Here is a 12,881-nt window from a genome sequence, read left to right on the forward strand (position 1 = left end):
TTTTATGCCTAGGGGCATGCTCTCCACCAGTCTTTCACATTGCCATTGGGTGACTTTATGCCACTCCGGGCACAAATATTCATGCAGTGCGACTTTGTTTGATGACCTTTGACCATCCATTTTCCTCTTGATCACAATGGGTTTCAGATCTGGAGATTGGGCTGGCCATGACAGAGTCTTGATCTGGTTGTCCTCTGCTCACACCTTGATTGACCTGGCTGTGTGGCACGGAGCATTGTCCTGCTGGAAAAAGCAATCCTTAGAGTTGGGGAACATTGTCAGAGCAGAAGGAAGAAAGTTTTCTTCAAGGATAACCTTGTACATGGCTTGATTCATGAGTCCTTCACAAAGATAAATTTGCCCGATTCTCCACCAAAGTTTAGAGTGTGTGTGAGACACTGATGATTGTAGGCCTCGCCAGATCTCCGTCTAACCATTTGACCACTACTGTAGGTGTTGGGCAAAGCTAAAACCTTGACTTATAAAAGAAAATGACCTTACGCTAAACCTCTATTGTGCAATCCTTACAGTATTTTGCAAACCTTAGCCTGGCTCTTCTTTGATCCTTTTTATAAAAACGTTTTTTTTATAGATTTACACAACTTTAGTCCTGACCCAAGGAGCCTGTTTTGAACTGTCCTTGCTGTGCACTTCCCACCGCTGCAATTTGCCATTCTTTTTGTAGGTCACTTGTGTGGTTATTAATTATTCTAAGGGGTTTTTAATTTAATACTAACTCAATACAATTCTATGGTAAAATACACTAAAACCATTACAACTAAGTTAAGTGAAATAAACATTATAAAGGGTCTTTATGTTGTAATAAGATTAATATTTACAGGTATATATACACATACATTTTACAACAAAAAGTCACATAATAACACAGGGCAAATCTAGCTACCACAGTCCCAATTTGTGAAACACTGCTAACTAAATAAAATAATCACAGATAATTTTATCCCAGGAGATAAGGTAGAATATTTATATATATCTGTGTGTATTTTCTCTCTTTGTCCAAAATCATCCATATTCAGCAGGAGGGGAGAATAGAAGAGAGTGAGGCTAGTTTGGTTTCCTAATTTTATGCTCAATTCAAATGGGCTTGGCCTATCATATGCCAGTCAAAGGCTAAATGCCTAGCCTAAGAGACAGTATCTGGGGGGAAGGGATTTTAAAAAAAGCTATGTGAATATTCCAGGGATAAAATCTGTAAGCTGTCACCACAACTTGATGTCATCCTTCAGTTGTTGAGTGACATTCAAATGAGTTGGCGGTGATCCTGGGCATTGGAGGGTCATTTTTGCCCTCTGCTGGTCTGTAGCTTTGTTGTCTCCAATGTCTGCTGCTTGACCATGTTCTTATAAAATGCCGTCTTTGCAATTTTAAGGATGGAAGTAACCTGACGCTCACTGTATCCCTCTGCTAGTAAAGCCCGAGGAAACAGCAAGCTAGCTGAGAAACTAGTTGCATTTTAATACACAGTGATATATGTATACACTGTGCTTTTAAAGACCATTGTTTTAATAAAAGTGATCTTAAAACTTATCACTTGACTGAGAGCCTGTCCATGTTTGTTTGCGGTTGGAGACTACAGCCTAGACTGAGACCTGTGGGAAAAGAACAGTGAGCTGGGACACTGTGAGATTCCAGTATGCACTACTAAGCATGAGTGAGTGCTGCCACACTTGTGAGTACCTGAACATCTGTTATCACATATTTGTACACCATCTGTACTTTATTACACTAGGAGGCGCCCTTCTGTGTGTTTGTTTTATACCATCACAGATTCAAGCTAGAATAAAACCCTTCTTCTCTTTACTCAAAAAGTTTCAACTCTTGGTCATGTTCAATAGTTATTTTTTTATTCTAATTACTTTTGAGGTACGATTAGCACTGTTAGTGCCATCCAGCTGGTACTATTGCAAAAGTAAAGTAATGACCACAGCAGTGGTTTATATAATATAATAAATACTCTAAATAACAATATTTATATTTGGAATTTGGGAGAAATGTTGTCAGTAGTTTATAGAACAAAACAAAAATGTTTATTTTACCCAAACACATACCTATAAATAGTAAAACCAGATAAATTGATATGTTTGATATATATATATATATATATATATATATATATATATATATATCCTATATAATAAATGGCCAAGTATGTTTGACAGATGCAGTCATGCGCAGTAGAGACTGCATGTGACAAACATACCTGGCCGTTTGGATCCTGACACTCAGCACAGAGCAAGGCTGAAGCGGAGTGTCAGGGAGCGTGGCCGACGGGAGCTTTGCGATGGGGGCATGGCCGGGCATCATGAGGGGTGTGACCGGGAGTTGCAAGGGGCGTGGTCAGGGTGGTGAGGGGCATGGCCGGGTGGGTGTTGCCATGATGGGGCGTGGCCAGGTGGGGTACCGCGATGGGGGTGTGGCCAGAGAGGCAAAGGCTTTCAATTAAGACAGAGCCAGAGAGGGAGCAGGAGAGGGGGGGAGAAGGGCCAAAGGGGGGGGGGGGAGCCAAAGAGGGGGGAGAGAGAGAGCCAACGAGGAGAGAGAGCCAAAGAGGAGAGAGAGAGAGCCAAAGAGGGGGGGGAGCCAAAGAGGGGAGGAGAGAGCCAAAGGGGTGGGGTGGGAGACAGCCAAAGAGGGGGGAGAGAGAGAGCCAAAGAGGATAGAGAGCAAAAGAGGGGAGAGAGCCAAAGAGGGGGGAGAGAGAGCCAAAGAGGGAGGGGAAAGAGCCAAAGAGGGGGGAGAGAACAAAAGAGGGGGGAGAAAACAAAAGAGGGGGAGAGAGAGCAAAAGAAAGGGGGGAGAGCCGAAGAGGGGAGAGAGCAAAAGTGGGGAGAGAGAGAGCAAAAGAGAGGAGAGAGAGCGCAAAGGAGAGGGGGGAGAGAAAGCAAAAGAGAGGGGGGAGAGAAAGCAAAAGAGAGGGGGAACAGAGAGCAAAAGAGAGGGGGGAGAGAGCAAGGGGTGGGACCGCTGTACTGCAAAAAATGGCCCGTGTACACAGGCTTTAGTACTAGTATATATATATTTTATATGTTTTTATACATGTGTCAACAGTTTTCCCTGAAAAAATGTTAAGTAAAAGCTGTTTTAAATTATTTTGAATGAAACACTGCTGTAATGTTTATGTTCTTCCTACTAATCCTCACTGACTGATAAAGACAACTGCCTCTGGCTTATTGGTGGAGAAGGACAAACCTCTACAGATGTGTTAATAAAAAATATGGGTTTAGTCAGGACAGCAATCTGGTCTAAATTCACATAAAACCATTTTTTTAATTAAAGGGACAGTAAAGTCAAAGATAAAATTTTATGATTCAGATAGAGCCTGCAATTTTAAACACCTTTCCAATTTACTTCTATCACATTTGTGTTTTTTGTTCTCTTTTATTGAAGAGTAAAACTAGGTACACTCATAAGAGCTCAGGAGTGTGCATGTGACTTTAGTACTCTGTGGTAGCGTTTTTTTGCAACATTATAAGTAGCTGTGTCATACAATGTTGCAAAACACTGCTACTACAGAGTACTAGTTTTACTAGTCATCACAAAAATGCCTTTAAAAGCCATACAGAACAAACCTATTCAAATTGGAAAAACAGCCTCTATAAAACAGTCCCCTGAAGAGGGTTGTGAGATCTACTAAATCAATTACCTATAATAGCAAAAATCTCCCCAGGACCTAGTTAGAGGGCAGATCACTCACATGATTTCACTGACCACTCAGCTATAATTTAAGACATTATTAAAGGGCCATGATACCCAAATGTTTAATCACTTGAAAGTGATGCAGCATAGCTGTAAAAAGCTGACTAGAAAATATCACCTGAACATCTCTATGTAAAAAAGGAAGATATTTTACCTCAAGTAATCACACCCCACTGTAAAGAGACTTTAAGCAGCAAATCAGTATGTCTGTCCCAGGACAGGCAAGGGAGCGAGCCTCGTGCACACTCGTGTTATTTCCCTATTCAGTTTAAGGAAGTTTACTATGAAATCTCATGAGAGTTAAGTGAAATCTCATGAGATCACAGTAAAAGAGTTCATGACCTCAGCACTGCTGATGCTGATTGGCTGCTGTTCATTTCTTAATTATTTTTTTTTTACCTGCAGCTGGGCAGTAGCTGAGTATAACTTTTTACACAGAACTTACTCTGCTGAGCTGAGGAAATTGTGAGGTAAAATATCTTCCTTTTTTACATAGAGATGCTCAGGGGATATTTTCCTGTCAGCTTTTTACAGTTATACTGCATCAGTTTCAAGTGATTTAGCATATGAGTATTATGTTTCTTTAAGATAACATTTGGTAATTATTTTTTATTTTTTGCACAAATAATCATGAAATCAATGTATGTTAAGTTATACAATTAATTTGTGAGTTTGACAATGTTTATGAACAAAAGAAAATGTTATGATATTGTGAAATATTAATCTGCCCCCACCTGGCTGACTAAATATTATGTGAAGAACACTGAATAGCCTCGTAACTGGAGAGGCTGTCAGTCTATAGAGGCTGAAGGGGGCTCTTAGGAATCTCCTCTTGAATAACATATATACCTTATGAAATATTCCGCTTACCTGTCTGTAGTCTTCAGAGACCAAGATAAATCCATTATTGTCAATTAGATAACAATTAATAACCTATGGAAAAATATTAAAAAAATGACATCCGTTAAGTGAACAACTAAAATCTATTTATTTGAAAGAAAGAAGAAGAAAAAAAAAGATGACTCAGTAAATACTACAATAAGAAGCATTTTATTTCTGAGTATTTTTCAATATATTGTACAAAGGAACTGTGAATCCATTTTATAGAAATATTTGCCTACTCAGCATGGAGGAGTCTATGATGTGAAATATTTTTTTAAAGGGACAATATACACCAATTTTAATTTAATATATGCACAGATGCTGATATAAAAATCCAGTATAAAACCTTTTAAAAACTTACTTAGAAGCTCCCAATTTAGCACAGTTGATGAGGTTAGTCAGAGACACCCACTAAAAGGGGCTGAGAACAGACCCTCCTCTCTCCCCTGCATATGAAAAGACCCATTATACAAACAGAAGCAATGTGATGTCTGTATACATCAGTATAAATCTAAAACTTTGGGGCTTGGTTAGGAGTCTGAGAATCAGCACAATGTTTTTTATATAAAAGCAAAACTATACATTTTTACAAAAATAACCCCAGATGGGCTATATAAATGGGAAAAATCTAGTGTACAATGTCCCTTTAAGTCGAGAAGGACTTAGTCAAGTTGAAATCAAGCTCAAAGAGATAAGCAATAGAACCTAAATTTCTGATGGTTGATTGGCAGGGATGGGTAAATGATCTGGCACAATAGCTAACAATAACAAACGTTGTCCACGTGTATTTCTTTTAAACAAATGTCGAATGTTTGCCAAACATGACATTTCTTTTTTAAAGAAAATACATTTTTCCCATTATTGCATTTAACATTTGAATATCAGAAGTAAAATTGAAATATTAACATTCAAATTTTCTCATATAATATTTTTGGTTATCTGATGTCCGAAACCTCTGAGGTTGCAGGCACATTAAAGGGATAGTAAAGTCCAAATTTAACTTTCATGATTCAAATAGGGCATGTCATTTCAAACAACTTTCTAATTAACTTTTATCATAACATTTGCTTTGTTCTATTGCTATTCTTTGTTGAAGGCTAAACCTAGGTAGCCTCATATGCTTATTTCTAAGCCCTTGAAGGCCGCCTCTTAACTGAATGCATTTGACAATTTTTCACAGCTTAGTTCATGTGTTTCATATAGATAATATTGTGCTCACGCACGTGAAGTTAGCACTAATTGCCTGAAATGCAAGTCTGTCAAAAGATCTGAGATAAGGAGGCAGTCAGCAGAAGCTTAGATACAAGGTAATTACAGAGGTAAAAAGTATATTTATATAACAGTGTTGGTTATGCAAAACTGGGGAATAGTAAATAAAGGGATTATCTATCTTTTTAAACAATAACATTTTTGGCGTTTACTATCCCTTTAAGAAACAGCTGTCATAGGATCTTTGCTTCTTCAAGGGATATAAAACCCAAAAGTGGTCTTTTGTGTTTCAAATAAATCAGACCATTTTAAAATATTTTCCAATTTACTTCTATGATCCAATTTGCTTTGTTCGCATTTTATTCTTTGTTGAATCAATACATAGGAATAGTGTTGCCATCTAGTACTTTTGCAAATGGATCAAATTCTTGTAAAACTGCTGTCATATAATGCCCCATACACATGCTTGCTCCTGAATGTACGGTCTTGCTTTTCAACAAAAGGTACCAAGAGAATGAAGAATAATAGACATAAATTAGAAAGTTGCATGCTCTATCTGAATCATTAAAGAACATTGGGTTTCATGTCCCTTTAATCTGTGTTATTTCCAAAAAGAGTGATTCTCCTTATCTGTTTTGTATTTATTTTATAACTGGTCTAAGGACAATATGCATTCATCAATACCAGAACATAAAGTTTTTTGAGCCAATAAAATAATCAAATACTATATAGTTCCATACCAAAACTGATTTATTTCGATACATTACAAAGGAATATACATTAAATGTGCTTAGTGAATGTACAAAAAACCATCTACTTTAGTTAGCAACAAGAGTTTGATGTTCAAAGGCAGATTTTTCTTAGTGAATAGTTTGCTAGATACCTTTTGAACACAGGATAATTTATTGAGGGAAAATTCTGGTTTATAGTCTTGAAAGATCTAAGATGCTATTTCATCAGTATGAGGAAAAAACATTTTTTAGCCAGCGGATTGAACATAATTGATTAGAAATTTTAGGAAATTATTATTATAGACTTTAATCACTGATATAATAAGTTTCAATGGGTTACAAGGGATGTTTTCAATTTGGTTGTTTAAGAAGGAGTCTGGAAATATTTTTGTCTGTCTGACAAGATAGTGTTACATTATATGAGACCGTGCATTAAAAAGAAGAAATGCAAAATAAAGTGAAGATATACTTTTTTCAGGAAATTCTATTTGACTATTTAATTAACTTTTTCATTAAAGGGACAGTCTACTCCACAATTTGAGGCCTACTTATCAAGCCGTCAACCGCAAATACGCTGGAATGCCACAGCGTAATTGTGGAGAGCTTGATTCCCCTTAGTTATCAAAGCCTACAGACCGGCAAAAGTTGAATTTTGTGACGTAACATATGATCCGCCGGTCTCAGTCTGACACAGATCGATGGTTACGTCACTACAGATGATCCGAATGCAAATTCGGCACTATCTGACAACTTTTGCTAGTTAACTAATATCTAACAGGTACGCTTGCCACTATTCCGGCCCAGCATACCTGCTTTTCAATCCGCCGCCCTGGAGGCCATGGATGCCATAGGAATCAATGGAAGTCTGAAAGCAGCGAAAGCTTATGTTCGCTGCTGCCAGATATCCCATTGATTTCTATGGGAGAATAAAAGTTATGTTTACACCTAACACCCTAACATAAGCCCTGAGTCTAAACACCCCTTATCTGCCGCCCCGACACCGCCGCCACCTACATTATACTTATTAGCCCCTAATCTGCCGCCCCGACACCGCCGACACCTACATTATAATTATTAACCCCTAATCTACAGCCCGACATCGCCGCCACCTACATAAAGTTATTGACCCCTATCCCGCCGCTCCCGGAGCCCACTGCAACTAAATAAATGTATTAACCCCTAAACCACTGGCCTCCCACATCACTAGCACTTACTAAACCTATTAACCCCTAAATCGCCAGCCCCCCACATTGCCATAAACTAAATTAAACTATTAATCCCTAAACCTAACAACCCGCTAACTTTATATTAAATATTTACTCATCCCTATCTTATAATAAACTTAAACTTACCTTTAGATTTAAATTAAACTATATTAAACTATTAATTAATCTACCCAAACTATTATATTAAAATTATATTAAACTATATTAAACTATTAATTAATCTACCCTAACAATTATATTAAATTACATTAAACTACAAATTAAATTAACTATATTATATATTTAAACACCTAACCCTACTCAAATAATTTAAATCTACAATAAAAAATTACAAATTTACAAAAAACTAACAACTAAGTTACAAAAAATAACAAATACTAAGTTACAAAAAAAATAAACACTAAGTTACACAAAATAAAAAAGAAATTATCAAATATTTAAACTAATTACACCTAATCTAAGAGCCCTATGAAAATAAAAAAGCCCCCCAAAATAAAAAAACCCTAACCTACAATAAACTACAAATAGCCCTTAAAAGAGCCTTTTGTGGGGCATTGCCCCAAAGAAATCATCTCTTTTACCTGTAAAAAAAAATACAAATACCCCCCAACAGTAAAACCCACCACCCACAAAACCAACCCACCCAAATAAAACCCTAACTAAAAAAACCTAAGCACCCCATTGCCCTGAAAAGGGCATTTGGATGGGCATTGCCCTTAAAAGGGCATTTTGCTGCCCAAACCCTAATCTAAAACTAAAACCCACCCAATAAACCCTTAAAAAAACCTAACACTAACCCCTGAAGATCCACTTACAGTTTTGAAGAGCCGACATCCATCCTCCAAGAAGCCGGCAGAAGTCTTCATCCAAGCGGCCGAAGTCTATCTTCATCCATCCGGCGCGGAGCGGCTTCATCTTCAAGATATCCGACGCGGAGCATCCTCTTCGTTCTGCGTCTTCTTGAACAATGAATGTTCCTTTAAATGATGTCATCCAATTCTATCAGCCAATCGGAATTAAGGTTGAAAAAATCCTATTGGCTGTTGCAATCAGCCTATAGGATTGAGCTTGCATTCTATTGGCTGATTGGAATAGCCAATAGAATGCAAGCTCAATCCTATGAGTTAATATTTAATATAAAGTTAGCGGGTTGTTAGGTTTAGGGGCTAATAGTTTAATTTAGTTTATGGCGATGTGGGGGACTGGCGGTTTAGGGGTTAATAGGTTTAGTAAGTGGTAGTGATGTGGGAGGTTTAGGGGTTAATACCTTTATTTAGTTGCGGTGGGGTCCGGGAGCGGCGGGATAGGGGTTAATAAGTTTATTAGAGTTGCAGTGGGCTCCGGGAGCAGCGGTGTATGGGGTTAATAACTTTATTTAGTTGCGGCGGGGTCCGGGAGCGGCAGGATAGGGGTTAAACAGTTTAGTATAGTGGCTGTGTTTAGTGACAGTATACAAATAAAGCTGTGAAAAAGCCAAATAGCAGCGAGATCGATGACTGTTAGTTAACAACAGTCCGATGCTCATCGCCCCGTACTTGGAGCGCGGCTTTTTGACAGCTTTTTATATAAATAAGGAGAGCATATTCAGGTCCACGGCCGCGATGTTAGGCGATGTCAGGCGAACGTATTGGTGCAGTCGAATGCAAGTAAGTTGACAGCTTGATAAGTAGGCCTCACAGTATTGCTTTTAACAATAGATAATCCATTTATTACCAAATACCCAGTTTTGCATAACCAACACAGTTATATTAATATACTTTTAACCTCTGTTATTACCTTATGTCTAAGCCTCTGCAGACTGCCCCCTTATTTCAGTTATTTTGACAGACATGTATTTTAGCCAATCAGTGCTAACTCCATGAACTATCTTTGTCTAGCTGGGAAAACTGGCACAATTTACTGAGATAAGAAGCAGCCTTCAATGACTTAGAAATTAGCAAATGAGCCTACCTAGGTTTAGCTTTTAACAAAGAAAACCAATAGAACAAAGCAAATTTGATGATAAAAGTAAATCGTTGTTTAAAATTGCATGCCCTATCTGAATCATGATAGCTTCATTTTGACTAGACTGCCCCTTTATTTTATGGGTAAATAGTTTTTACTTTAAGGGACAGCCTCGTCAAAATTAATCTTTCATGATTCAGATAGAAAATTAATTTTTAAGAGACTTTTTAATTTACTTCCATTATGAAATTTTGCACAGTCTTTTTATATTCACACTTTCTGAGGCACACACTCCTACTGATCATGTGCTCAAGTTTACAATGTATACAGACTTTCTAATCTGTGACTGGCTGATGGCTGTTCCATGATACAGGGGTGTGTGCTTATGCTTGGATATAAAGAAGACAATTCCAATGGGGAGGGGTTTGAAAGATATTTGCTCTCCCTTCAAACACCTATGGTCTCCTACACTACAATAACTAAGGGATTGGAGGTATTACTACTTTTGAAAAACAATATTTAATTACAAATACTATAAATGTGGCCTTCATTTAAATCCATAAAAATGACTGTTTGAATTAGATAAGTCATTAAAGAACTTTTCACCTGTAGCTTTAAAACATTTTACATTCCTTTTAACGAAAACAAATGCAAATGTTCAACTAAATTTCCGTATTAATTTTCTTTTAAACTAAATGAATACCGAATAGTGTAGCCACCAAATATTCAGGGAAATTAATAACCCCAGAATATTCAGAATTAAAATTTCATCCGAAACGAAAATTTCTTGGCTGCACATCCCTAGTAATTACTGTAGTGTACTGGGATGCACTAATCCAGACCAAGACTCTGCATTTTTTGTGAGGATTGAGGATTCACTTGATGGGTGAAGACAACACTGTACTCCTGTACCCTTGAGGACTTAGGGGGTTTACTGCTATCACGTCACATCTACATGTCCACCTAAGTCACCAATCCATATCAGCTGCTCTGCTCTGTCAGTCTCTACACTGGCTCCCGATAAACTCTAGAATGCCATTCAAAGAATTATTGAGTGATAACTAGCCATAGAACAAGCTATTATGCTATTGTTCATTCCCAGGTTGAGCACTGTTCTCTTTTTATTTATGCAAATTATGACTCTTAGGGAAGTCTCCCTAAGCATGATGCTGGAATCCAGATGTGGACCCATTGCTCAGTGTGCCTAGAGGGATATGGCTGCACCTCATTGACGAGGCCCACACTAGGCCGAAACGTACGTCTGGGGTTTTCACATTTCTCTCGTTCAGAGAGGGATTGCCTGGTATTTCGGGGCTGGACTGCACTGTTAAGTCAGAATCAGACTGATATGCTACAGGAAAGTTCTTCTCTGCGAAAGGCACATGTTGAGCAAAAAGAGGCTGCTTATTGGGTGGTAACTAGCCATAGAACAAGCTGTTATGCTATTGTTCGATCCCAGGTTGAGCGCTTCTCTATTTTTATTTATTCAAAGAATTAACCCTAACCTTTAAAGTACAGCCTCATTCCAAACTATATTTCCTCTCTCATCTCCAAATACTCTCCGACCCGTCCTCTTTAATCTAACTTCCTTCTCTCGCCTCCAAGTATTCTCATGCACTGCTCCTGACCTCTGAAACTCTCTACCCCATTCTATCAGACTGTTTCCAACCTTGTATAGCTTTAGATGCTCTCTGAAAACCCACTTATTCATAGGGGCTTACATCTCTCCTCTTTTCTCATCCTACCCAAAATAAATCTTAAGCTGCCTTGTATCACTACTGCAAATAAAATCCATGTGACAAGCTACCCCAAACCTTATGTCTCTGCATCCTCAACCTGTATACTATAAACTCTTCAGAGAAGGACCCTTCTGTACTATTTTTGTTAGTTTTTTTTTTATTTTATTTTATCACAAATCTTTAAATTTTTGTCATTGTATACTCCTATAGCTTTACCCAGCTCTACAGGAATTTTGCGATGCTATAAAAATAAACTATAACAATAATAATAATCTGCATTTTGATGCGCCAGAACCTATTTGTTTTGAAGGATCTCCAAGCAAATACAATATAGAAAGTCATTTAAATGTTTTAGTTTTTATTTCAACACAGTGGTGCACTAAGGTTGCTTGGCAGGTTAATACATTATAAATAAACAGTATTTATGAAATTATATTGATTTAACCCAATAGTTCATCACTCTGATTATTATAGATAAATTAAGATTTGTATAGGTTGAACTGGATGGACCTTATCTACTATGTAACTTTTTTTCATTGAAATAATGCATTAAAGGGACACTGAACCCACATTTTTTCTCTCGTGATTCAGATAGAGCATGATATTTTAAGCAACTTTCTAACTTACTCCTATTATCAAATTTTCTTCATTCTCTTGGTATCTTTATTTGAAATGCAAAAATGTAAGTTTAGATGCCGGCCCATTTTTGGTGAAAAACCTGGGTTGTTCTTGCTGATTGGTGGATAAATTCATCCACCAATAGAAAAGTGCTGTCCAGAGTTCTGAACCAAAAAATAAAAGCTTAGATCCCTTCTATTTCAAATAAAGATAGCAAGAGAACGAAGAAAAATTGATAATAGGAGTAAATTAGAAAGTTGCTTAAAATTGCATGCTCTATCTGAATCAAGAAAGAAAATATTTGGGTTCAGTGTCCCTTTAAAGGGATATGGAAGTTAAAATAAAAACTTCATATAGCTTGTCTCCTAACAATTCCCAGATTCTTCATGGGACAGGGAGGTGAAAGGGGTTTATAGGGTGTGGCCTAGCTGTGTTTTGTGGGCAAAGCTGGCAAGTGGGTGTGCCATATACAGGACTGACAGTGTCATGGACGGGGTAAGACTGAGTCATGGTGTGTTGTGGACAGAGCTGGGGCAATCTCTGGAGACATTTGCACTGACAGAGGAAACTGTGTGAGGGACATCAGGCAGACCTCACTATCCCTGACAATCCCACAGTATCCATGCCAGTTGGAAGGTATGAGATAGAATGTACAGTTTTGTAAAACTTTCCAATTTACTTATATTTACCTATTTTTCTTGGTATCCTTGGTTACAACTTGTCTCATTTTCACAAGAGTACGCTGAGGTAGCCTCAGGAGTGTGCATGTGTCTCGAAAACTATATGGCAAGCAGTGTTTGCAACAGTATTATAAA

General features: G+C 37.7%; 1 protein-coding gene across 1 annotated transcript in view; it reads right to left on the minus strand.

Annotated features, from left to right (window-relative positions):
• The window catches only part of CACNA2D3 (calcium voltage-gated channel auxiliary subunit alpha2delta 3), a 1,718,630-nt gene that overhangs the window by 162,118 nt on the left and 1,543,631 nt on the right, over nucleotides 1-12,881 (minus strand). The window contains 1 exon segment of the mRNA XM_053720740.1: nucleotides 4,588-4,650. Within this exon segment, the coding sequence (XP_053576715.1) occupies nucleotides 4,588-4,650 (63 nt within the window).

The sequence above is a fragment of the Bombina bombina genome, chromosome 7 (assembly GCF_027579735.1).
Source record: "Bombina bombina isolate aBomBom1 chromosome 7, aBomBom1.pri, whole genome shotgun sequence".
Taxonomy (NCBI): Eukaryota; Metazoa; Chordata; class Amphibia; order Anura; family Bombinatoridae; genus Bombina; species Bombina bombina.